The sequence below is a fragment of the Rhincodon typus genome, chromosome 27 (genome assembly GCF_021869965.1).
Source record: "Rhincodon typus isolate 14 chromosome 27, sRhiTyp1.1, whole genome shotgun sequence".
In the NCBI taxonomy this organism is placed as follows: Eukaryota; Metazoa; Chordata; class Chondrichthyes; order Orectolobiformes; family Rhincodontidae; genus Rhincodon; species Rhincodon typus.
The window spans coordinates 13,419,279-13,446,116 of record NC_063358.1 but is presented as its reverse complement, the minus strand read 5'-3'; the positions used below and the strand labels follow the sequence as shown (position 1 = coordinate 13,446,116).

At 41.3% G+C, this 26,838-nt stretch overlaps 1 protein-coding gene across 2 annotated transcripts in view; it reads right to left on the bottom strand.

Moving 5' to 3' along the window:
- The window catches only part of LOC109914579 (synaptotagmin-like protein 2), a 56,027-nt gene that overhangs the window by 10,412 nt on the left and 18,777 nt on the right, over positions 1 to 26,838 (bottom strand). For both annotated transcript variants that reach the window (XM_048613165.1, XM_048613166.1), the window contains exons 6-11: positions 24,787 to 24,823; positions 24,091 to 24,149; positions 20,311 to 20,421; positions 13,583 to 13,749; positions 13,234 to 13,336; positions 8,467 to 8,628 (exon numbers count right to left, since the gene is read on the bottom strand). In XM_048613165.1, coding sequence (XP_048469122.1) covers positions 8,467 to 8,628; positions 13,234 to 13,336; positions 13,583 to 13,749; positions 20,311 to 20,421; positions 24,091 to 24,149; positions 24,787 to 24,823 — 639 coding nt within the window. The remainder of the gene's footprint in view (positions 1 to 8,466; positions 8,629 to 13,233; positions 13,337 to 13,582; positions 13,750 to 20,310; positions 20,422 to 24,090; positions 24,150 to 24,786; positions 24,824 to 26,838) is intronic.

Below are 26,838 nucleotides of genomic sequence, written 5' to 3'. Positions count from 1 at the left end.
CAGTCACCTGCTCTGCCTTATTGCCCAAGAGAATGTCTAGTTTTGCTCTTTTTCTAGTAGGAGCATCCATATATTGATAAAGAAAATTTTTTGAGCATATATGACAACTTCTTCACCATCCAAACCTTTAACACCATGGTAGTCCCAGTCAATGTTTGGAAAATGAAAATTCCCCATTATTACAATCTTATTATGCTCACATATATTTGAGATCTCCCTACATATTTGTTTCTCAATTTCTCTTTTACTATTGGGGGCCCTACAGTACAATCCCATCAAGGTGATCTTTCCTTTCTTATTTGTAATTTCTACCCTTATATTTTCACTGACAATTTTTCAGAAATATCTTTCCTAGTTACAGCAGTAATTTATTCCTTAATCAAAAGTGCCACTCCCCTCCTTTCTTCCCTCCTTTTCTATCCTTCCTATAGTATCTAAAACCCAGAACATTGAGCTGCCAGTCTTGTCCATCTCTCAGCTAAGTTCTCGTTCAGCCTCAGACAATAACCAAAGTTGGTATCTTGGAATCTGCAATGGTGGATGGGTTTGCAATTTGAGAGGGGTCAGTGGTAAAGATGTGATAGGAATCAAGAACCAAACAGGCTTTCTTCATTGGTTATTTCATGAGCAAAGCTAAGCTGAGCTGTGTCACCTGTTTGATTCTTTACCAGGTCACTGTGAATTTTATGCTCAGTGGAAGGGTAATGTGAAATTGTAGAGTGTTCAGAAGAGATTTACCAGGGTGTTGCCGGGTATGAAAGGTTTGAGTTATAAAGAAAGCCTGGATAGGCTGGGACTTTTCGCTGGAGCATTGGAGGTTGAGAGGTGACCTGATAGAAGATTATAAAATAATGAGAGATATAGATAGAGTTGCTGGTAGTTGTCTTTTCTCTAACATGGGGAATTTCAAGAATGAGGGGGCATATTTTTAAGGTGAGAGGAGAGATGGTTAGTGTGTGGAATGAACTTCCTGATGAAGTGGTGGATGCGGTACAATTACAATGTTTAAAAGACATTTGGAAGGATATACGAATAGGAAAGGTTTGGAGGGGTACGGGCCAGGAGCAGGCAGGTGGGACTAGTTTAGTTTGGGATTATGTTCGGCATGGATTGTTTGGACCAAAGGGTCTGTTTCCATGCTGTATGACTCTATGACTCTTTGAAGCAAAAATTTCCACTAAAATCTATGGAAAGGAAAATCAGGACAATTCCTGTTCCTTTACCTAATATTTTTGTTCAACGGCAGGTGGTCTGTTGACAGTTTATTCACACAAACAATGAATGAATAAGCTTGTAAAACGATAGGGTTACATGAGGATTCCAACAAAAGTCACTGGCCTAATTGTGAATGGTTCCAATTTAGCTAACTCAAAACCCATCCACTTACGCAGAATTCAAATTGGGCTCAGTTACCTGTGTTTCACTCACCGCAGATGCTGCACAGCTTGCAAACTTTACCAGAAAAATGAGTAGGATATTTAAATATGAAGGGCTGTACCTTACCAGCTCTCAGACCACAGAAAAGAAGGGCCAATAAAATACACAAAAGATATACTGTACCCACTGGGAGGTGAGTTGCGAGGCATCTCAGTTGCATGTGCCACAGAGGCAGGCAACCAGAATACATAATTAATGGCCCACTTGCAGGCCATTTTATGAGAATTTGACAATTGTGTGATGGTGGAGTGCTCCGCTGACACAGGGGAAGGCTACCAGTTTCACAGAGGAAGCCATTCTGCAAAAGACCTGACAGTCTTTGGAGACAGAGGATCCACAGCCCAATGAAGAAACCTTGGGTCTGAAAAGCAGCCCCTGTGGCCAAAGTGATCACTCTCCTTATTTTATAGTGTCAAAGCCAAAAACAAAGGCATTAATGGGAGAAATGATAAAAGACAAGAAAAGATAAGGAGTACAAATCTAAGGTCAACCAACATTTAAGACTTGAATTTACAGCAAGAGTAAAAAGATAAAACTAAAGGCTCTGAACCTAAGGCACATAGCATTTGAAATAAAATAGATGAACAAAGATCACAAAATAAATTAATATGCATAGTCCGGTAGTCATTAAAGAGATATGACTGCAGGATGACATGGATTGGGGCCCAAATCCTGAAGGGCACAGGACATTTAGAAATTAGGAAACTAGGGAAAGGTGGAGGTTTGTCTCTGATAATTAATGACGGTATTTGCAGTATTATAGGGAGTATATGGAGAGGAATAACCTTTGCTCAGGAAACCAAGACATAGAAACAGTTTGGGTGGAGATGAGAAATTATAAAGGCAAGAAGTCACTTGTGGGCATTGTATGCAAGCTGTCTAACACTGACCATGAGAGGATAAAGCATTAAGAAATAAATAATGAAAGCTCGTTAGAAAGGCATCAGAAAAGTAACTTAGATGAGGAGTTCATGAAATGGTTTTGGATTGGTTCCTTAGAACAGCATATTTTGGAGTCGATCAGAGAGCAGGGTCCATTAGACCTGTAAGTTTGCAATGAAATAGCATTAATTAATTAATAACCTTAAAGTAAAGCTACCTCTAGGCAACATCGACCACAAAGTAATTGAAAGTAACTGAATCAGTTTGAGGAAAAGTGGAGTGGGTCCGAGACTATTTTTAAAAATTTAAGTAAGATAAATTGAAAGGGCATGAAAGCAGAGCTCGCTAGAAGTGAGTTAGCAAATTTGGTTGAAAGATAGGTAAATAGAGTTGCTTTGGCAGACATTTATGGGGATTTTGCAGACTACACAGAATAGATGTATTCCGCTGAGCAAAAACAGTTCCAAGGAATGGACCCAGCATCCATGGCTAAATAGTAACACGAAAGATAGCTAACTAAAAGAAAAAGTATAAATTTTGCAAAGACATGTGGCAGGTGGGATTTGACAGAATATTAAAAAACAACAAAGAATGACCAAAAAATTAGTAAGGATATTAAAATTAGAGGACAAGAGAAAGCTCGCTTGAAATACAACAGATTGTAAAAACTTCTATAAATATTTAAAAAGAAACAAGTTAACAAAATAAGCTTTGATCCTATAGAAAGTCAGACTGGAAAATTAATAATGGAAAATAAGGAGATGATGGATGAATTGAATAGGGATGTTGCATCAGTCTTCATTATACATGTTACAAGTAAGTTCCCAGAAGCAACATCAAATCAAGAAGTAGAGGGGAAGACAGAGACTCAGGGAAATAACAATCACAAGAACTGCATGCAGTTCTGGTCACCACACTGTAGGAAGGATGTGAGTGCACTGGAGGAGAACTGAGACATTCGCTCCCCAACAATGACATAATCTACCTTTTTGCTAGGTATGAGTCCAACTTATATAGAAATGCTTCCTGTCTCGCCACCATTCCTATTAACTTCAGTTTTGCCAGGGGTCCTTGATACCATACTTGAGCAAATGCCATCATGATGTCAAGGGCAGTGTTCTCATCTCACCTTTGGAGTTCAATGCTTGGTCCATGTTTTGGTCAGGGATGTAATGGGGTCAGGAGCTAAGTGATCCCAATGGAACTCAAACCAAACATCAGTGAACAAGTTACCGCTGAGTCAGTACCAGGTGATAGCACTACCAGTGACATCTTCCATCACTTTGCTGATAAAATCATTAGTAGACTAATGGTGTGGTTATTGGCCTTTTGTAAACAGGTCATACTTGGGTTTTTTTCACATTGCTTGATAATATTGTAGCTATATTGGAACAGCTAATCTAGGGACACAGTTAATTTTGAAGAACAAGTCTTCAGTTCTGTTGCTGGAATGTTGTTCAGGCTCAAAGCATTTGCAGTGTCCAGTGTCTTCAGTCATCCTTTGATATCATGTGGAGTGAATGAAATGAAAACCTGGGACCTCGGGAAGAGGTTTAAGTGGGCCATTCATTTGACACTTCTGGCTGAAGATCATTGCAAATGGCTCAGCCTTGTCATTTGCACCAATGTGCCGGGCTCACTAATCATTGAGCAAGGTAATATTTGTGAAGTCGTCTCCATTTAGTTGTTTAATTGTTCACCACCATTCAGAGGATGTGGGAGGACTGCAGTGCTTAGATCTGATCTGATCGGTTGGATCACTTAGCTCTGTCTACAGCATGTTGTTTATGCACGCATGCAATCTTATGATATTGACACCTCAGTTTTACGTGTGTCTATTTTTTGGCATGCCTTCTTGGCCTCTTTATTGAATCAGGGTTGCCTTCCCAGTTTGATGGTAATGGTAGAGAAGGGGATCTTTTGGGCTATGAAGTTATAGATTGTGGTTAAATAAAATTCTGCTGCTCCTGATGGCCCATAGCATTTAATGGATTTCCAGTTGCGAGTTGCAGATCTCTACAAAAACATGGTAGTATTGTCACTCAACATGATGAAAAGTATACTAAATGTGAATACATTTAATCTCCACCAGAATTGAGCAGCAGTCCTTCCTACCAGTATAGTCATGGAGAGGTGCACTTCCAGCAGGTAGATTGGTGAAGAGATGTAGGATTTTCCTGTTTTTGTTTTCCCCTTTTGTTGGTTTCCTTGATGTTTATAGGGGGATGAATATTGGCTAGGATGCCAGAAGTAACTTTCCTGCTGTTTTTCAAATGAGTGGGTCATTTGGGTTCACCTGAGAGGGCAAAACTTGGTTTAATGTCTCAGATTTGAACAGTTCAACACTGCTCAGTGCAACTGTGTAATGAGGCAAACTTGATTGTGGAGCTTAAGGTGAAGGAACCCCTAGGGGGCAGTGACCACATTATTATATAACTCACTGCAGCCTGAGAGGGAGAAGTTAGAATCAGATGTAATGATACTACATTTGAGTAAGGTTAACTACAAAGACATGAGGGAGGAGCTGGCCAGAGTTGATTGGAAGGGGAGCCAAGCAGAGAAGACGGTGGAGCAGCAATGGCAGCAGTTTCTGGGGGGTAATTTGGGAAGCACAATAGAAATTCATCCCAAGGAAGAATAAAAACAAAAAACTCTAAGGGAAGGACAAGGTAACCATGGATGACAAGAGAAGTCAGGGACAGCATAAAAACAAAAGAAAAAGTATACAATGTGGTGAAGATTAGTGGAAAGTCGGAGGATTGGGAAGCTGTTAAAAACCAGCAAAGGTCAACTAAAACAGCAACAAGAGGGTAGAAGATAAACTATAAGGATAAGCTAGCTAGTAATATATAAGAAGATTGCAAGAGCTTTTTTAGATATACAAAAGGAAAGAGAGATGCAAGAGTTGGACAGCTGAAAATGAGGGTTGAGAAGTAGTAATAGGGAACAAATAGTGGAGAAAATGGATAAGTACCCGGACTGGATGGACTACATTCCGGGGTTCTGAAGGAGATAGATGGTGTAAAGAGATGATGCTTACACCATCTATCTCCTTCAGAACCCCGGAATATAGTCCATTCTTCAGGAATCACTGCAATCAGGGAGGGTCCCAGAGTACTGGAAAGTGGATAATATAACACCCCTGTTTATGAGGGGATGGAGGCAGAAGATGGGAAATTACAGGTTGGTTAGCCTGTCCTCAGTTGTTCGTAAGATTTTAGAATCCATTATTAAGGATGGGATTGTGGAGTACTTGGAAGTGCATGGTAAAATAGTGCAGAGTCAACACGGCTTCAAGGGGAGGTCATGCCATATAAACCTGTCAGAATTCTTTGAAGAAGTAATGAACAAATTAAACAAAGGAGAGTTGGTGGACATGATCTAATTTGATTTCCGGAAGGCCTTTGACAAGGTGATGCACAGGAAGCAGCTAAATAAGGTAAGAGCCCATGGTGTGAGGGACATGGCTAGACAGGTTTGACTGACTAGATAAAGGGGTCTTTTTCAGGATGGCAGCTGGTGACTGGAAGGGTCAGAGACCACAACTATTCACATGATACATTAACGATTTCAATGAAGGAACTGACGACATTGTTGCTAAGTTTGCAGATGACACAAAGATAGGCAGAGGGGTAGGTAGTATTGAGGAAGCAGGGAGCTGCAGAAGGTCTTGGACAGGGAGTAAAGGGGGCTAAGAAGTGGCAGATGGAATACAATGTGGCAAAGTTTGAAGTTATGCACTTTGGTAGGAAGAATAGAGGCATAGACTATGGGTGGCTTGATGAAATAGTGGTTAGCATTGTTGCTTCACATTGGCAGGAACCTGGGTCTGATTCCAGCTTTGGGTGGCTGTCTGTGTGAGTTTGCATATTCTTCCCGAGTATTATGTGAGTTTCCTCCAGGTGCTCCAGTTTCCTCCCACAATCCAAAGTGGATTGGCCATGCTAAATTGCCCCATAGTGTCAGGGTTTGTGCAGGCTAGGTGGGTCAGTTATGGTAAAAGCAGGATTATGGGGTGAGGGCGGGGGGTGGAATGCCCTTTGGAGGGTCGGTGCAGACTCAACGGGCCACTGACCTCGATCAGCACTGTGACTATTCTGTGACTATTTTCCAAATAGGGAAAGGTTTTGTAAATCGGAAGCACAAAGGGACTTAGGAGTCCTAGTTCAGGATTCTCTTAAGGTTAACATGCAGGTTCAGTTGGCAGTTAGGAAAGCACATGTAATGTTGGCATGTATTCTAGCCATCTCAAAATGCAAGAGCAGGGATGTATTGCAGAGACTGGTCGGGCTGCTTTTAGAATACTATGAGCAGTTTTGGGCCCTGTATCTAAGGAAAGATGTGCTGACATTTGAGAGGGTCTAGAGGAGGTTCTCAAGAATGATCCCAGGCCTGAAGGGCTTATCATGCAAGGAGCAGTTGAGGACTCTGTCTGTACTCGATGGAGCTTAGAAGGATGAGGGGGATCTCACTGAGACTTACAGAATACTGAGAGGTCTGGATAGAGTGGACGTGGAGAAGGTGTTTCCACTGGTAGGAAAGAACAGGACCTGAGGGTATTGCCTCAGAGTGAAGGGACGACCTTTTAGAATTGAAATGAGGAGCAATTTCTACAACCAGAGAGTGGTGAAGTTATGCAACTCATTACTGCAGAAGGCTATGGAGGCCATGTCATTGCGTGTCTTTAAGACAGAGATAAATAGGTTCTTGATTTGTAAAGGGATCAAGGTTTACAAGGAGAAAGCAGGAGAATGGGGTTGAGAAACATATCAGCCACAATAGAACAACAGATCAGATTCGATGGGCTGAATGGCTTAATTCTGCTCAAATGTCTTATTGTCTTATGATCTACACTGGAACATCAGTCTGGAAGTTTATATACAAGTCTGGGGTGGAGGTTGTATCCTTCTCACTCAGGTGAGAGTAATACCAACTAAACCATGTTTTTTTAAAATTATAATTTCAATTAGATATCAGCTTTTTTAAAATGAACTTCATTATAGATCACGAATTTACCCCTAGATTCCTATTCACCCTATCTATGTCCCAAAGGGATGTGTATACACCCAAGGGTAAAACTAGCCTCAGCAACAGCAAGTTTTAGATACATTCCAGGGCAATACTGGAGTGGGGTGATTCTATGGAACATGCTCGGGTGATTCACAGACTGATGCTTTAAACTAAACACCAGGATAGTTGGAAGTTAAGTCATGTGAAACAATAATTTTGAATTAATTGATTATAATCTTCAGTGAAATTGGGAAACCTTTTTCTAACACTATTCTGGTTATGAGTTTTTAAGTAACCTCCTATCTTTTTCCACCTTGTATGAGTAGCACAATTCTCACTGGACGGGAATGGAGTTATAGAAACTTAGAAGGTCTGACAGCATCCTATGGAGAGAGAAACAGAGTTAATGTTTCAAGGCCCCGAATATGACTCTTCTTCATAAAGCAATTCCAGCATTACTGTAACAATTAAAAAAATGTTTTTTTGCAATGTGGATATACATCTAGATTATTTGACTTTTTCTTTCAGTGTTATGTAATTTTGTGAACTTATTGAGTGATAAATAGCAAGAGATTGACGAATGGAGCAGCAAGTACATTAGAATGTCATTGCCTCCCTCACTCCCCATTCTCCACTCAGTGTGACGTATTCAGATTAGAAGCACAGGAAATTGGGTATGAGTAATCAGCAAGATCGATGGCTTGAATGGTGGAAGGTCATTCACTACTGCAGGAAAATTAGAGATCATTTATATATACTGAGCTAATGGCTATCTTTACAAATATTGCTGATGAATGTGACTCGTCATAAATAAACCAAAATATCATGCTTATTTTTCCATCTTTTCAATTAATTACATTCATTTTGTACACTTTAATCAACTGCGTAATATACTTAGAGGCCAAGAATATCACCGTGGACTATGAACATTGATTGCTTTTCAACACGTGGTCTCAGCATCAGTCACTGTCAGAATACTCACGACAGTATACTTCATTCCTGCTCTACTTGAGGGAGCGGCTTTTATTGCAATGAATGTCTGTTTCTCAATCCCTTTAATGTAAAAATTGCTGCATAAATATGTAACCGGACAGCAGTCAGTCGGTGAATATGTGCAGGAAAATTACAATATCTTACACGTGGCTGTAGGATGTAGGATGTAGGTTTGATATTGCTCCAATCCCATGATTCCAATTGGATCTCCACCTCTCCCAGGAAGAGATTGTGGCCAAAGTGATCACTGTGCCACACGGAGAGGTTCAGAGTTCGACTCTGCAGTTCAACTTTTTCCATTTTGTACTTTAGCAAGAAAAAGAATAATTTATGAGGAGACGGTGAGCAAAGGTATTGTTCCAATAATATGCACAGTACAACTTTTAGTAGACAGATGGATTGGTGAATATTTAACCAGAGTTGTGCCAAAGAACTAAATGCCACTATAGTTGCAGGAGCTTGTAGCGTGATCCTGGGTCTGTCATGGTTTGTATTCATGTACTCGCGTTAAGATACATATGCTGTGTAGCTGTCAAATGATATATTGAATGTGTGTATCTTAGGATATTATGGCATATGCAGATGTGTGTCAAGGAATATATATTATGTCATGTGCATCTGGATATGTATTGGGGTATCTTTTATATTACAATATGAGGCACAGGCTGACATTTACATGTTGGGTACATATGTATCAAGGTGGCAGAGTGTAATCACAATGTAAATGAAGGTGTGAGTCACATAAATATCAGTGTATATATTTGATGTACACACCAACAATGATAACTTGGATTTTTACTGTGCCCTTAACATAACCAAAATGACACAGCATTTAAAAGGAGCATTGTAAACAGGAAAGCATTAGAATAGTCAAACCTGGAGATAACAAAAGCAAGGAGATTATATAGTGCTGAAAAGTTAGTCATGTTGCCAATTTTTTTCAACTTGTATTAAGACAGATGCAAAAATGTAAAATTGCAAAATAGTCATAATTTTTACTGTGGGAGAAAAGGAGTGCTACTTAATTTTATTGGCTTATTTGTATTCTTTCCTGATTCACTCTGGGTATCATTACATAAAAGTTGCTCTCCAATGCTGCCATATCCTTTTGCTTTGTAAGTCTGCATATCCCTTCACCAGAACTCCATCCAACCCCCACAAAAAGTAGTTTAAAGCCTTTTTCACAATGGCACATATAGAGGTGAATAGATATTATCTTATAGCCATTATAGAGACAAGGGGATCAGACTGGGAACTAAATATTCAGGGACACATCACTTTTCAAAAGGACAGGCAAGAAGGAAAGTGTGGTGGATAGGGTGGAACCTTTGTTAGTAATGGATGGAATAAGTATGGTTAAAGGAAATAAATACAATAACTATCACTAGAGAAAATGTACCAGTGAAAATATTGGCAGTAACTGCCAAGTTCCCTGGACCTGACAGTTTGCTTCCAGGATAATGAAAGGAAGTAACTACAGAATAAGTGGATGCACTGGTTGTAATCTTCCAAGAGTCCTTAGATTCTGGAAAGGTCCCAATGATGGGAAAATTGCCAATTTAACACACTTATTCAACCAGTGAAGGAGACCAAACAAAAAAGGAAATATAGACCTTAATGTCGGTTATTGGGAGAATGCTAAAGTCTATTATAGACAATGTAATACTAGAGCATTTAGAAATGTGCAATATGATCAAGCAGGGTCACCATGATTTTTTTAAAAATTATTCATTTTGTGGGATGTTGGCATCACTGCCTGGCTAGCCAGCATTTATTGCTCATTCCTAGTTGCCCTTGAGAAGGTGGTAGTGAGCAGCCTTCTTGAACTGCTGCAGTCCACCTGCTGTGGATTGACCCACAATGCCATTAAGGAGGGAATTCCAGGATTTGTCGCTGGGTCAAAGTCCTGGAATTCCCTCCCTAATAGCATTGTGGGTCAACCTACAGCAGTTCAAGAAGGCAGCTCACCACTACTTTCTCAAGGGCAACTAGGGATGGGCAAGAAATGCTGGCCAGCCAGCAATGCCCACATCCCAGAAATTAATAGAAAACAAATTTTTGACCCAGCAACAGTAAAGGAACAGCAATATATTTCCAAGTCAGTGAGTGGTTTGGAGGGGAAGTTTAAGGTGGTGGTATTCCCATATATCTGCTGTCCTTGTCCTTCTAGATGGAAGTGGTTGTGGGTTTGGAAGGTGCTATCTGAGGATCTTTGGTGAATTTCTGCAGTGCATTTTGTAGAGAGCACACACTGCTGCGACTTAGTGTCAGTTTTGGAGGGAGTGGATGCTTGTGGTGCCAGTCAAGTAGGCTGCTTTGTTCTGGATGGTGTCAAGCTTCTTGAGTGTTGTTGGGGCTGCACTCATCCAAGCAAATGGGGAGTATTCCATCACACTCCTGACTTGTACCTTGTAGATGGTGGACAGGCTTTGGGAAGGAGGTAAGTTACTCACTGCTATATTCCTAACCTCTTACCTGCTCTTGCAGCCACTATTTTTATGCGGTAAGTCCAATTGAGTTTCTGTTTAATGGCAACCCCAAAGATATTGATAGTGGGGGATTCAGTGATGGCAACACCATTGAATGTCAAGGGGCAGTGGTTAGATTATCTCTTATTGGTGATGGCCATAGCTTGGCATTTGTGGGGTGCAAATATTACTTGCCACTTGTCAGCCCAAGCTGGGATATTGTCCAGATCTTGTTGCATTTTACAGAGATTGCTTCAGTATCTGAAGAGTCGCGAATGGTGCTGAACGTTATGCCATCATTGGCAAACATCCCACTTCTGACCTTACGATGGAGAGAAGGTCATTGACGAAGCAGCTGAAGATGGTTGGGCCTGGGACACCACCCTGAGGAACTTCTGCAGAGATGTCCTGGAGCTGAGATGACTGACCTCCAACCACCATGACCAACTCTCTATGTGTCAGATATGTCTCCAACCACTGGAGTTTGTACCCATTGATTCTAGTTTTGCTCAGGCTCTTTGATGCCACACTTGGTCGAACGTAGCATTGATGTCAAGGGCTATCACTCTCACCTCACCTCTGGAATTCAGTTCTTTTGTTCATGTTTGGACCAAGGCTATAATGAAGTCAGGAGCTGAGTGGCCCTGGCAGAACCCAGACTGGGCATCACTGAGCAGAATATTGCTGAGCAGGTGCTGCTTGATAGCACTGTTGATGACATCTTCCATTATTTTACTGCTGATCAGGAGTAGACTGGTGGGCTGGGAATTGGCCGGGTTGGAATTGTCCTGCTTTTTACATACAGGACATACCTGGGTAAGGGTAAATCATGCCTGATAAATTTATTAGAAATTTTTGAAGATGTAACAAGCAGGATAGATAAAGGGTTACAAGTAGATGTAATATATTTGGATTTCTAAAAGGCATTCAATAAAGGCACAGCACATGCAATTACTTAAAAAGATAACTGCCCATGAAGTTGGGGGTACAAATAGAGATTGGCCAACCAACTGAAGACAGTGTGTTCAGGAAAAAGGAATATTTTCAGATGGCAACCTGTAACTAGTGAAGGAGCCACAGTTATCAATGCTGGGGCCACAATTATTTAAAACATATATTAATGACCTGGATGAGGAAAGTGAATGTACAGTTGCCAAGTTTGCAGATGACACAAAATTGGGTGGGAAGGCAAGAGGTGAGGATGACACAAGAAGTTTAAAGAGGGATGCAGACAAATTAAATGAGTGGATGAAAACTTTAGCAGATGGAAAATAATATTGGAAAATGTGAGGTTATGCACTTTGGCAGGAAGAAGAGAGAAACTGAATAATTCTTAAACAGAGAAAGTCTGCAGAAAGTAGCACTGTAGATAGCTTTGGGGGTCTTTGCTCAAGAATCACTGACATTCAAGTTCAGTGGCTAATATGGAAGGTCAATGGAATGTTAGTTTTTATATGAAAAGGAATGGAGTATAAAAATAGGGATGTCTTCTTTAAACTATACATGCATAAGTCAGACTGCACCCAGAAGACTGAGCAGAGATAGTAGGAACTGCCGATGCTGGAGTCTGAGATAACAAGGTGTAGAGCTGGATGAACACAGCAGGCCAGGCAGCATCAGAGGAGCAGGAAAACTGATGTTTCGGGTTTGGACCCTTCTTCAGAAATAGGGGAGGGGAAGGTGACTCTGAAATAAATAAAGAGAGGGGGAGGCAATGATGGAAGGTGATCAGTTCTGGTCCTTTTATCTAAAGAAAGATATACTGGCATTGGAGGTAGGCAAGAGAAGATTCATTGGGCTGTTCCAAGGCATTGTGTATGAGGAGATGCTGAGTAGGTTGCGCCTGTTAGAGAGACTGCCATGATCTCATCAAATGGCTGACCAGACTTGACAGGCCAAATGGGCTACTTCTATTTCCACCTCATATGGTTTTATGGATTAACTTGGTGAACAATAGGAATATTTTCAAGCCTTGCAGCTTTTTTAATTACCGGAAGGCATGGGAAGCTTATGTTTTTGTTGTTTTCTCCATGACAACTTCTTGGCCAAACAGAGTTGACTTGTGAAAAAAAAATCCCTTTTCTTCCATGGTACAAATTGTTTTGATTGTTCAAAATATGGTATTCCTGTGCCTGACCTGATCAGTGCAAAACATAAAGCTTTGGCTAAATGCTTCTTTTTACAGCAATATTCAAGTTTTGTTTTCCCAAAGACAAGGGTGAAACATTCAATAGTGACTGGCTGAGTCAGGGGCCGAATGTGGCAACGTCATGGAGGTGGAAGTTGATGGTCTTGGTGCTTAAGTAAATATATGCCATGTGATGTTTCGGCTTCAATGATGAATATGTTGGGATGTGTCAATCATATATCAAGTAAATGTCATGGCATTTATGTATGTGTTATTAACAGGTGTATGAAAGTAAAGATACATCATGTATCTTACCTTTAATTTCTCATTGAATGTAGGATTCAGGGTTTTCTTCTTCACTGATGTTTTACGTTTGCTTCGGGATGATTTATCTGGAAGAAGATAGCTCTTCACATAGCTGTCAAAGGATCAAGTTCATAAAATCACTAAGTACTATATTTGGAAATCTTCGAATCAAAGTAAAATGCCGTGTTTCACATGCATATTTGGACATGGACACAAACACATGTAGTGATTTTTGAAACGTATCACAGTTTCACTTTGTGCTGGTGTAGATGCCACCATCTCATCAAAAATAGCAGGCACCTGTGGAAATCAGTGAATTTTTGTAAAAATTACATTTCCCTGAAGACTTTGTACTTACGGATCAGAACGATTTTTCTTGACTCCAGCAAGATCATCACATTGCACCACGAAAATGTAGAACTCGTGACCATTCTCATCATAATGCAGTGAGAAAGTGATACTGCCTCTCACATCAACACATCCAAAATCAGCATTGCTGTACAAACTCATCATACTGCTGCTGAGCTACAAGATAGAATACACAGTATCAGTTTGTGGAAGCATCTGTTGTATTCCTTACCGAGGCTTCAGGGCCAGAGAGATTTGTGCATTACAATGGTTCCTATGAAACTCACTCGAACCACAAACATGTTGCACCATGAAAGAGACTGATGTCCACATTTTCTCGCTCCCGCCCAGCAGTTGAATACACGCAACCCAAAAGTGATTGCAGTTTAAATGGCAAACTCTCCCTATCTCATGTGTGATGTTGAGATTGACATTACGTCAGTTGCCTTCTTTGAATCTGAAACTGCTTTTGGATGGCAAATTTTCCAATAGGAAAATTGTGTACGCATGAGAAAGGTCATCTGCCTAATCAGCTTCAACTAGAAGGGTTATGCCAGAATTTCACACATATAAATAAATGATGCATGTGCCTTCCAAAGTCGACTTTGTGGAGAGAATCTGCAATTGGATCCAAATACTATACAAAAATTCAATGATATGGCTTTCCTCACAGCTTGGATATTGGAAGGTTTTCTGACAAAATCAGAATCAAGCAAAGCTGTCATCTCTCTCATGTCTTGTATCAAACCTTTTTGCTGAGTTTATTAAGAAGTTATAGGGAAAGGCTGGATAGGCTGGGACTTTTTTCACTGGAGCACAGGAGATTGAGAGGTGGTCTGATAGAAGTTTATAAAATAATGAAAGGTACAGATAGAGTTGATGGTAGTTGTCTTTTCCCTAAGTTGGGGAATTTCAAGACCAGGGGGCACATTTTTAAGGTGAGAGGAGAGAGATTTAAAAAAGACATAAGAGACAAAATTTTTACACAGAGGGTGGTTTGCGTGTGGAATGAACCTCCTGAGGAAATGGTGGACGCGGGTAGAATTAATATGTTTAAAAGACATTTGGATGGATATATGAATATGAAAGGTTTGGAGGAATATGGGCCAGGAGCAGGCAGGTGGAGCTAGTTTAGTTTGGGATTATGTTCGGCATGGACTGGTTGGACCGAAAGGTCTGTTTCTGTGCTGTATGACTCTAAGAGTTCACAAAGAAGCAACGACCCAGGCATTGGAGACGTTCAGTTTAGGGTCTCCTTTTAGAAAGGAGGCATCACTTTAATGTGCTCAGAACAGTTTTCGGTCTACAGGTTGAGCAGCATCTATGGCTAACTAAATTGGCCTGAGGAGCTAGCACAGATCATAACAAAAGTAAGGCCATCTTCTTGAAAGCTTGGTCTATCAATCCTTTGTCCCCATCACTATCAGATCAGGCTGTCGGAAAGTGCTGGGAAATATGATTTGGAGGGACTGTAGCATGCATCAAGAACAAGGAGGTGTACATAGCTGAAGTCAATAGAAACAGAGAATATGGGAATGTTGGTCCCTCTTGGAACTCAGTCAATTGCTGCAAGATACTCTTAGTGTTGTTGATCATGGTGCATCTCTAATTCTGTGATGACAATTACCCAAGCTATTCTTCTACTTTGCCTAGAGATTGAAAATGGACTTTACCCACAGAGACATGACAGAAAAATCTTCAGACGAAGAGGGAAAACAATGTATCCAAAATCACCCTCGATCTAATTACCGACTTTGTGTATGGTTGTTTTATTGGAATGGGATGACCAAATGTCACAATGTTCTAAAGTTCTATTGTCCCTGATCTTGCAAAAAAATTATCTGCCATGGAACATTCTGTTCAGTCAGACCATATCAAATCACCCATCCTTCATAGAAAAACTTGTGTGTGAGAAACAACCTGTGGCGCAAATCCAATCAAATAGTGGCCTGCATGCAACATCCTGATGCATCGTGGAAAGGAAAATGATGAGTTCTGTCGGATGGTTCCCCAAGCAGACGGTCAACACTGGATGCCTCTGGAGTGAGGAACAGACTGTCACATCTCTTCTTGAAAAGCACATTTGCAAAGAGTAAAAGTGTGATAGTTTTTGTTTTGGTCAAGGTTCATCCTAAATAGCTTCATAACACAAGACTCTGTGTTTTGTGAACTGCTTCAAAAAGTGTACAAAGAATTAAATCAACATCAACTCATTTGTGGTCTTCCTCCTGTTTCAAAGTGAGGAGCTGTCTATGACTGTTGCTCTCTGGCGCATTCTAAACTTCAGAACAAGAGGATAGACGAATGTTTGGTGCAGCCTTTGCAAAGGTTCAATGAAGAAAGGCTAAAATTTAAGGGTGCCCATCATTGTACACCCTTAGACTAGTGTCAGATTGGTCTGGTTGTACACTAGAGAAAAACAAATGTAATGCAAATGTAGATGTAATCTGCATTGTAAGTAGTGTAAGGTACTCAAGAGTACCATGTAGTATAATCAAACGGACCTGTATTGCAAGATGTGAACTGCCATATTTGAACTGTACTGTGGTAGTTATACTATAGGCCCCACAACAGCCACCGAGACATTGAGGAACAAATATGTAGGCAGGTTATGGAAAGATGCAACAAAAAGAATTGTCATAGTGAGTCACTTTAATTTCCCTAATAGTAACTGGGACTTCTTTACAGGAAGAGACATGGACGGGGCAGAATTTGTTAAGTGCATCCAAGAGCATGTCTTGAAACAGTATGTGGATAGCCCAACTAGAGGAGGGGCCATAATGGACCTTGTATTGGCTAATGAGCCTGGCCAGGTGACTGACCTTCCACTGGGAGAGCACTTTGGAAATTGTGACTGAAACTCCTTAGGTTTTAAGATTGCTATGAATAAGGATAAAGTCAAGAACTTGTCGTAACGTACTAAACTGAGGGAGGGCATATAACTTCAGTATTTGGCAGGAATTAGGGAGTATTAATTGGGAGGAGCTGTTATCAGGCAAGTCTACACTTGACATGTGGGAGCTGTTTAAAGACTTGCTGATGAGAGTTCAGGATTAGCATGTTCCAGTAATGAGGAAGGACAAGGATGGCAAGGTAATGAACCCTTGGATAACAAGGGAGGTTATGAATTTAGTCAAAAGGAATGTAAAGTTTAGGAAGCTAATATTGGGCATAGCCCATTAGGAAAATTAAAAAAAAGCTGGAAAGAACTCAAGCAGAGAATTAGAACAGCAAGATGGGGCCATGAAATGACCTAGGCAAGTAGGGTTAAAGAGAATCCCAAGACATTAAAAACAAGAAGATAACTTGGGAGAAGATAGGACCATTCAAGGATGAAGGAGGGGATTTGTGTTTGGAGGGAGAGGATGTGGGTGAAATCCTAAATGAGTACTTTGTGTCAGTATTCACACAGGAGAAGGATATGGAGGATAACGAGATGTGTGGAGCATGCAAATATGCTAGGGCATTTTGAGATCAAGAAAGAAGTGGTGTTGGGTCTCTCGAAGAGCATGAAGGTGGACAAGTTGCAGGGCCTGATGGTAACTACCCCTAGTTATTGAGAGAGGAAAGAAAGGAGATTGCTCCTCCAAAACTTCGATTCCCTGGCCCTCAACACCTCATCTTCACCATGGACGTCCAATCCCTATATTCTTGCATTCCCCATGCAGATGGCCTAAAAGCCCTCTGCTTCTTCCTCTCCCGCATGCCCAACCAGTCCCCCTCCACCGACCCCCTTATCCGCCTAACCGAACTCGTCCTTACCCTTAACAACTTCTCCTTCAACACCTTCCACTTCCTACAGACAAAAGGGGTGGCCGTGGGTACCCGCATGGGCCCAAGCTATGCCTGCCTCTTTGTAGGCTATGTGGAACAGTCCCTCTTCCACAGATACACTGGCACTATACCCCATCTCTTCCTCCGTTACATCGATGACTGTATCGGCGCCACCTCGTGCTCCCACGAGGAGCTCGAACAGTTCATCCACTTTACTACCACCTTCCACCCCAAGCTTAAGTTCACCTGGACCATCTCTGATACCTCTCTTTCCTTCCTGGACCTCTCTGTCTCCATCTCTGGTAACCACCTGGAAACTGATATCTATTTCAAACCCACCGACTCCCACAGCTACCTAGACTTCACCTCCTCTCACCCACCTTCCTGCAAGAATGCGATCCCCTATTCCCAATTCCTCCGCTTCTGCCGCATCTGCTCCCACAATGAGGCTTTCCACTCCCGGACATCCCAGATGTCCTAGTTTTTCAATGACCGCAATTTCACCCCCCACCCCGCAGTGGTCGAAAACGCCCTTAATTGCATCTCTTGCTTTTCCTGCACCTCAGCCCTCACACCCCCTCCCCACAATAAAAACAAAGACAGAATTCCCCTTGTCCTCATGTATCACCCCATTAACCTCCAGATTCAACGCATCATTCTCCGCCACTTCCACCACCTGCAATCTGACCCCTCTACGAAGGATATATTTCCCTCCCCACCCTTATCTGCCTTCCGGAGGGACCACTCTCTTCGTGACTCCCTTGTCCGCTCCACTCTCCCCACTAGTCCCACCACCCCCCGCACCCTACCCTGCAACCGCAGGAGGTGCTACACCTGCCCCTAGACTCCCCCCCCCTCACCTCCATCCCAGGCCCCTTCCACATTAAACAGATGTTCACCTGCACTTCCACTAATATGATCTGTTGTATCTGCTGTTTCTGATGTGGCCTCCTCTACGTCGAGGAAACCAAGCGGAGGCTCGGAGACCGCTTTGTGGAGCACCTACGCTCAGTTCGCGACAAACGACAACACGTCCCAGTCATGAACCACTTCAACTCCCCCTCCCACTCCCTGGATGACATGTCCAACCCGGGCCTCCTCCAGTGTCACAATGATGCCACCCGAAAACTGGTGGATCAGCACCTCATATTCCGCCTTGGACCCTACAACCCAATGGTCTCAATGTGGACTTTACGAGCTTCAAAATCTCCCCACACCCCCGACCTCATCCCAAGACCAGCCCCACCTCTCGTCCCCGCCTCCTTGACCTGTCTGTCTTCTCTCCCACCTATCCGCTTCTCCCACCTCACTGACCAACCCCCACCCCCACTTCCTACCATCACTCACCCCTACTAGCTTCAACCATGCCTCCTTGACTTGTCCGTCTTCCCTCCCACCTATCCGCCCCTCCCTCCTCACTGACCAACCCCCAACCCAACTTCCTACCTACACTCACCTTTACTAGCTTCCCCCGCCTCCTTGACTTGTCCGTCTTCTCTCCACCTATCTGCTCCACTATCCTCCTTCTATCACCGTCCCCCCTATTTATTTCAGAGCCCCTTCCCCACTCCCATTTCTGAAGAAGGGTCCAGACCCGAAACGTCAGCTTTCCTGCTCCTCTGATGCTGCCTGGCCTGCTGTGTTCCTCCCGTCTCACACCTTGTTATCTTAGCCGTTTAAATACTGTGGCTACAGGAGCAGGTTATGGGCTAGGAATCCTGCAGTGAGTAACTCATCTCCCAACTTGCTAAAGCCTATCCACCACCTACAAGGCACAAGTCAGGACTGTGATGGAATACTGCCCACTTGTCTGAATGAGTACAGCTCAACAACACTGGAAAAGCTTGATACCACCTAGGATAAAGCGTCCAGCTCGATTGGCACATGTCCACAAGCATCCACTTCTGCCATCACTGATGATCAGTAGCAGCAGTAAATCATCTACAAAGTGCCTTGCAGAAATTCACTAAGGCTCCTGAGACAGCACCTTCCAATCCCACAATCACTATTTTGTAGTAGAACAAGGGAAGCAAATACATGGGAATGCCAGCACCTGCAAGATTTCTTCCAAGTCACACATCATTTGATTTGTAACTGTGCTGTTATTCCTTCACTGTTACTGAGTTAATATCCTGGAATCCTCTTACTAACAGCTCCATGGGTGCATCTGTACCACTTGGACTGCAATAGTTCAAGAATGCTGTTCACCACTATGTTCAAGGGCAATTAAGGATGGGCAATAAAAGCACATCCCATTAAAGAATAATTTTAAAAAGACTCATATAGATTAGTCTTTTAGTTATGGGTCAGCACCCACAGATAATAATAATATTGCCATTCAGACTGCTCAATATCTGACAAGAAAGGCAATTCTCCAGCAGCACCATGGTTTAATTGGCAAAAGTCTTTTCTTCCAAGCTTCCTCATGCTATTTTTGTATACAGACAGCCAGCGAGTTTCTTGCATTAAAGTGTTCTGCGCACTGACTGCAATTACATGTGAACTTTTGAAAGTTCAAACAAGAGATGTAGATTAACTTTACACAATTAATCAGGATGTGGACAGAATAATTTTAGTTCAATAACAATGATGTTCATGCAACATCCTGATAAATCACTATTCAGCTGCCCAACTTTTATTCCTGTGAAGTTGGGAGATGTTATGAAAATGGCCACTGCTTTTAAATATCTAACTGCAAGAAATCACAGCACTGGTACACAAAGGTTCTCAAGCAGCTGACACATCAGCCACATTAATTGTTCCAATTATCTTTGATTATTTAGAATGCTGTCTAAAATGTGGCAACTGGAAATTTGTGAATTATTAGAACATTCCAGTATAAACAGTGTACATCCCAGTACACAAGACAGGGATTGAAACCCATCACATCCTAGAGCACATAGAAGGGGAAACAACACATTCTCAGCAGGGTGTTCAGATTTTAAAATATATCCAAATACTCACGCTAGGGGATTGGAAATTCAACAGCCCACTGTTAACATCCACATCTTTTGTTGGTACACTGCAATCACCACTTTGTAGGGAGCAAGTTTCACAATCCATCTCATCAATACTCTGTAGTTGGCAAGAAAATAACTAAATGAAAACATGAAGCTGACCAGTTGAAAAACCCAGTCAACATGAGCATCTCAACTCAGCAACCCATTGCTGTCAGCAGCAGGATAATCAGAGTAACACTAAGCTCCAAATTTATGGACACTGTGGGGCCTGATAGAACACCACCAGCAACATTGCCCCTGGCCAGTGTCACTGAATCCGGTCAACATCCCTGGGTTGTTGGTCTGGTTTTCCTGTGTCACTGTACTCTCCCCTTCTGCTACTTCTCTCCCCAATTGTATCTCTCATCCCTCTATCCTCTCCTTTGCTCCCTTTGACTGTTTTTTCCTTTCCCTTTCTTCCTCCCTCCACCACTACTCTACATCTGCCTCAAATCTCTTCCCTTCTACCCTTCTCCCACATTCTCTCTCCCTCCACTCTGTCTCTCATTCATTCACTGACTCTCATGCACCCTCCCCATTCACCCTACTCACTCCTTCCCCTCACACATTCACCACCTGCACTCCTTTTCACCTTTCATTCTCTCTGCCTCCCTACATACTCTTATCACACACTGTTCTCTCACCATCATACTCTCTCCCCTCTGCTTTGCCCTATCCTACACTCTTGTGCTCTTCACACCCCCACACACTCTTGCACTCCCTCCTCCACACTTTGTTACCCTTTTCCACCCATTCCCCACACTCATGTTTCCCCATACTCTTGCCCTACACCCCCAATGCTGTCTCATGTTTTGCACCCCACACTCTCTCATGCTTTATCCCCTACAGTCTTGCCCTGCGTCCTCCACACTCTGTTATCATTCATTCCCCACACACCCTCACACTCACCCTGACTTTTCTTGCACTTCCGCCCAACACGTTCTCTCCTCTTTCATTTTCACCCCACCCCATTCTTACCATTTGTCCCTCCAATATGGTTTCACCATTCACATATATTCACTCTTGTGCATCGCCCCTTCTTTTCACTATATTTCATTGTATTTCCACTGTAAAACACATGTGACAATAAAATCATTCATTCATTCTACACACTCTTGCTCTTCATCCCTTCCATACTTCCACATTTCAGCCTGACTGCCGTCATGTGTTTTACTCTGACCTTTTCTCTCTTCACCTGCTCCAACACTCTCTTGCATAATCTCCTTACTCTCTCCCTCTTTCATTTTGTCCCCTCCACGTTCTCTCTTGCTTCGCCACCCCACTTCTGCTTGATGTCTCAAGCCCACTCTCCCTTTCATTTCAATACCCCTCTTTGTCACTTGCTTTGCCCATCAAATCTGACTCTCTCACTTTGGTAGCCTACACACATTGTTTACGCTCCTGCCCCATTTTCTCTTTTGCCTTACCTCCCCTTCTCTCTCCCATTTCAACCCCACCACCCTCTCTTTCACCTGTCCACTATCTCTTTCACTTCACAGCACCCCCACATTCTCTCTCTCCCTATCTCCTATTTCACCCCTAGTCATTCTCTCTCCCTCTCTCTTTGACCCCACATCCAAACATGAGGAGAAACAGGAGGAAGCAGAAGGATGTCAAGCCTGTTCTATCAACCAATATAGTATGAAACCCTTAACTTTAAATTAATAGAAAAGTCTCAATTTAGGTTTAAAATTTAAAACTGATCAGCAACTGAATTAATCTTCCACCATTACTCCTTATAGAAGAAAGTTCCACACCTTCTCCACCCTCTAGGTGTAGAAATGCTTCCTACTTTCATGCCTGAAAGTTCAGACTCTCTTTTTTAGTCTACACTTTCTCGTCTTAGCCTTATCAAAGGCCTTACTGAAATCCATGTAAACCACATCAACTGTACTACCCTCATCTATATATTTAATCACCCTTTCAAACGTTCAATTAAATTAGTCAAACAGGATCTCCCTCCAATAAAATTGTGCTAAATAACCCTAATCAAACTCTGCCTTTCCAAGTGTCAATTAATCCTGTCACTCAGAATATTTTCTAATAATTTCCCCACAAATGAAGTCAGACTAACTGGTCTGTAATTACTTGGCCTATCCTTGCCGCCCTTCTTGAATAAGGAACCACATTAGCTATCCTCAAGCGAAATGTTAAATATCTCTGCCAAGGGCCCAGAAATTTCCTCCCTTGCCTCCCATAGCAACCTAGGATGCATCTTATCAGGCCCTGGGTATTTATGCACCTTTATGCTTACTAAACTTGGTGTATTAAAACAGCTCAAGACTTCTTTTTAGCTCTGATGGCCTAGATACTGACAGAACTAATCGCACTTTTGCTGGTTTGAATATTTTCTTCAAAGCTGAATATGCTTCCCACTAGCCTTTCTGTGGGTTGTAAAAACTCAACTAAGTGAATACTTCAGGAATTATTTTAGCAGGCAGCTTATTTAGTCATTTAGCTTAAGTCATACGATTTCCCAGAAACGCTGTTTTGACCCATAGCTAGAAAAAGAAATCTGAACCTTGAAACAAAAATAATCACTCTCTCAGAAATAAAAACCAAAATCCATTGATGTCTACTTTGGAATCCAAGTTCAATAATAATAATAACAATAATAGTAATATTAATAATAATCGTAATAATAATAATAACAACAACAATAATAGTAATATTAATAATAATAGTAATAATAATAATAACAACAATAACGACAACAACAACAATAATAAATAACAACAACAATAACAACAACAACAATAATAAACAACAACAACAACAACAAATAATATGAATAATAAGAATACTAATAGTATGGTATAAATCTTTGTCACAATTGTTTGCTTGCCTCATGGCCATACCTTCTATTACTGAAGTGATTTCAACCTAATTACCAAGACTATTCTTCCCTGCTACTATTTTTCCTACCTTTTCTATTGACCTTATAAACCTGCTATATTTAGCTTCAAATCCTGATTCACCTTGCAGCCATATCTCAACAGAGGATATGACATGTAAACATTAAGCTGAATTTGTGTTTGCAACTCACTCATCTTATTCTTCCTCCCTGCGTTTGTATAAAGAATGCTTTCTTGAGCTGCACATCACAACTATCAATCTGCTTTAATGTTCTACTCATACATTTCTCATTTCTAAACTCTGGTTTGCAGCTTTTAGTTTACACATTACCTGTAGTTTCTCAAACATAATTTCTGAGTGTTACTGTATCCCTTTTCTTTTCGATTGATATTAAACTATCTTTTATACAATCTTTCCACTTGAATACACTTTTCCACTCTTCCCCATTTACTAGTCTAAAATCTTTGCGAAATCCTTATCATCTTTTCTGCTATGATCTTGAATCCGGTCCAGTGCGAGCACTGCCTGTCATAACGACAGAGTTTCTTCCTGCCCCATACTAATGCCAGTCCCCCATGAAATGGAATCTCTCATTTCACTCATCCCAATCTGCACCCCCCGCTCTTTCTCTCTCCCAATTCAGCTCCATTCTTTCTTTATTCTCTTTCACCATATTCCAGTCCTCCTTTCTCTAACTACTGTGCCCCTCACTGCCCTACTTCCTTTGATTGTCCTTGATTTTTCATTCCATTTCATCCTTTTCTCCCTTTCTTGTTTTATGGAAATACTGCTGGCATGTTACTTATACTCCAATCCAACAAAATCATGTGATGAGTAGTTCAGTTTATATAATGTGTGCAAGGGTTACAAGTTCTGTTGTGCTCATTACCTGTACTGAAATAGTAGGGACCAATATGCTGCCTTCCTCAGTTCTCAACATTTCATCATCTATGGCAATTGGAGCACAAAATATGGGTTACAAATCAATTACCATGATTATAAAACATGTATAAAGAACACACAGAGTCAGTCAGTCAGTCAGTCAATCTGTTTTTGTATTCATTTAAGGGGCGGGATAACTGGACAAGGGATCTGCAATGTGTATAAAGATTCTTACTTTGCCTTCTCCGAGTTGAACTCAGGCTGGCTGACACCAAACTCTGTCATCCTGCTTACTGTGAGGATTTGCATTAGGTTTTTGGGGTTGGTTAGAGAACAGTCACAAAATCAGATTGTGCCCTGCACCTGTAGTCCCCTTCCCAGGACGACAAGGATCAGGGCTTAGAATACTACCAATACACTCCTGACAGGGCCTGGACAAGTGCATGTGATCCCACCACTGCAATGCCTCCCCTTACTTCCTTCTAGGGCTTGGGACCTACCCTTTGTACCCTGCCACAGGTCTTGGGACAACCACCAGAAAAGAATGCATGTGTGTAAGAAGTAAACATTAAGAGAACCAAAAATTGTTTACTTTCACACAAGAGCAAAACCACACATCAATGTCTCGGTTCCAACATCAAAGCTGATCTCCAATTCTTTATTCCCACACACAGCCGTTACCCTGATTCCTGCATCATCCTACCTGCTGTTTCAGAGATCATGTGGTTATTTCTCTGGGTCTGAAAGAAAACATCCAAGTATTACCCAAGAAAAAAAGTCAACAACAGAATTTAAGCAACTTTAATGAATGACAGCTAAAAGGTGAAAAAGCTTTTTGGAATTGTTTTGCTGATATGCAATGCAGCTTTAAATTTGTTATCTATATTTGTGGATCCTTTTGCTCTTCTGCCGTATTTAATTTTTCATATTCAATGGCATTCATGATATTTCTGTTTTTTGTTTGTTAGTAGTTCTGTTAATTTGTTCACCGTTAGAGTTAGTTAAATAAATAAATTGTAACTTGTTGATTATAGAGTGAACGAAAGGATTTCATTTAACCACTCCTTTATAACAGACTGGGGGATAACTGGCAGGTTATACTACTTTTCACACTTCTTCTAACTGATTATGAAAGTGCATTACTTCACGTTTATCTGTGTTCCTGTTTATTTGGTACTGAACTGCCATGTCTAGCTGCAAGCTTCTAAAATGTCCTTTTGGATAATACTGCATTCTTAGTATTCGGTACTGTGTGCAAATTGTGATATTCAATTAAATTTACTAAATCTAGGTAAATGTAAAATATGAATCAGTGGTTGAAGCACTTGAAAAAACATTGGTTATCTTCATCCAAACTGAATAATTATTCTTTACACTAACTCTCTGCTTTTTTTTAGCCAATTTTTCATCCAGTCAGCTACTATTCCACTAAATCCACAAGTGCTATCCTCTGTCATGAGCCTACCATCAAAGGGTTTTTAAAGTTCCAAGAACAGCTGCAACCTCTCCAATCACTTATTGTAACTGAAGTCTCTCATCCATTCTCAAACTTTTTCTGCACCATTTCTAAACTCTTTCCAGATCCCTCCTAAAATGCATTGCTAGAACTGAACGCAATACTCTTGTTGAGGCTGAACTGGCATTTTATAAAGATGATCATATCTTCCTTCCTTTGTACTCACTACCAATACTTATAAAACTCAAATTCCACAAGCCTCTTTAACCATTTTCTCAATCAGCCCTTATTAACATTCATGATTTATGAACATTTAATTCCAGATTTCTATTCCTGCATGTCCTCTAGAATTATAACCTTCAGACTATAATGCCTATCCTTGTTATTCCTAACAAATATATCACTTCATACTCCTCTTTATTAAATTTCGTCTGCCACACGTCCATCTATTCAACCAGCCAGTCTACCTCATCTTGAGATTTATTAGTATCCTCCTCATGTTTTACAATACTTCCAGGTCTTGTGTCATCTGCAAATTTGAACTTGTGCCTTGTACATCCAAATCAAATATAATATACATTGCAAAATGCAGTGGCTCTGTATATTTTCTTCTAGTCCGAAAAGCAACCATTCACCATTGTTTCCTGTCATTTTTCCCAAATTCATATCAATGTAGGCACTATCTCTATTATTGTGTTGTCTTCAACTTTGATCACAAGCCAATTATGTGGCACTTTTTTCTCCTTGACTATTCTGTCCAAAGACAGGTCTAGTCCACAATGTCACAACTTGCACCAAGTGTATGGGAAGGAGGCAGGTTCTGAATCAGCCTCAGCCGGAACAGGAATCAAATTCCCTGCTGTTAGCACCAAATGGATGCACAGCAGCCATTCAGTTAACCACTCCTTTATAACAGACTCTAGATAAGCGGCAGGTTATACTACTTTTCACATTTCTTCTAACAGGTTATGAGGTGAGGCAAGCCTTTCTGGGTGTTTCAGTTTTAGTTATCAGAGGTGGGGGTGGGGTTGACTTCTGTTTTATAACACTCAGCCAGTTTCTCAACTAATGTACTTCCTCTTTTACAGTGACTTTAGTAACATAATCTTCCTTGCTCTTTCTCTGTCCCAAATTCCACAACCAACAGAAATAATTTTAGCCCATTTAACCTGTCAGTTCTCTGTAGCAGCTTAAAGCTGCAACCAATCATCCCTTAGTTATAATGTATTCCAGGCAACACAATACTAATTTGTCCCACTGCAACTCTCTCGTCTCCTCTATCCCTCTTCTATCCGCCTC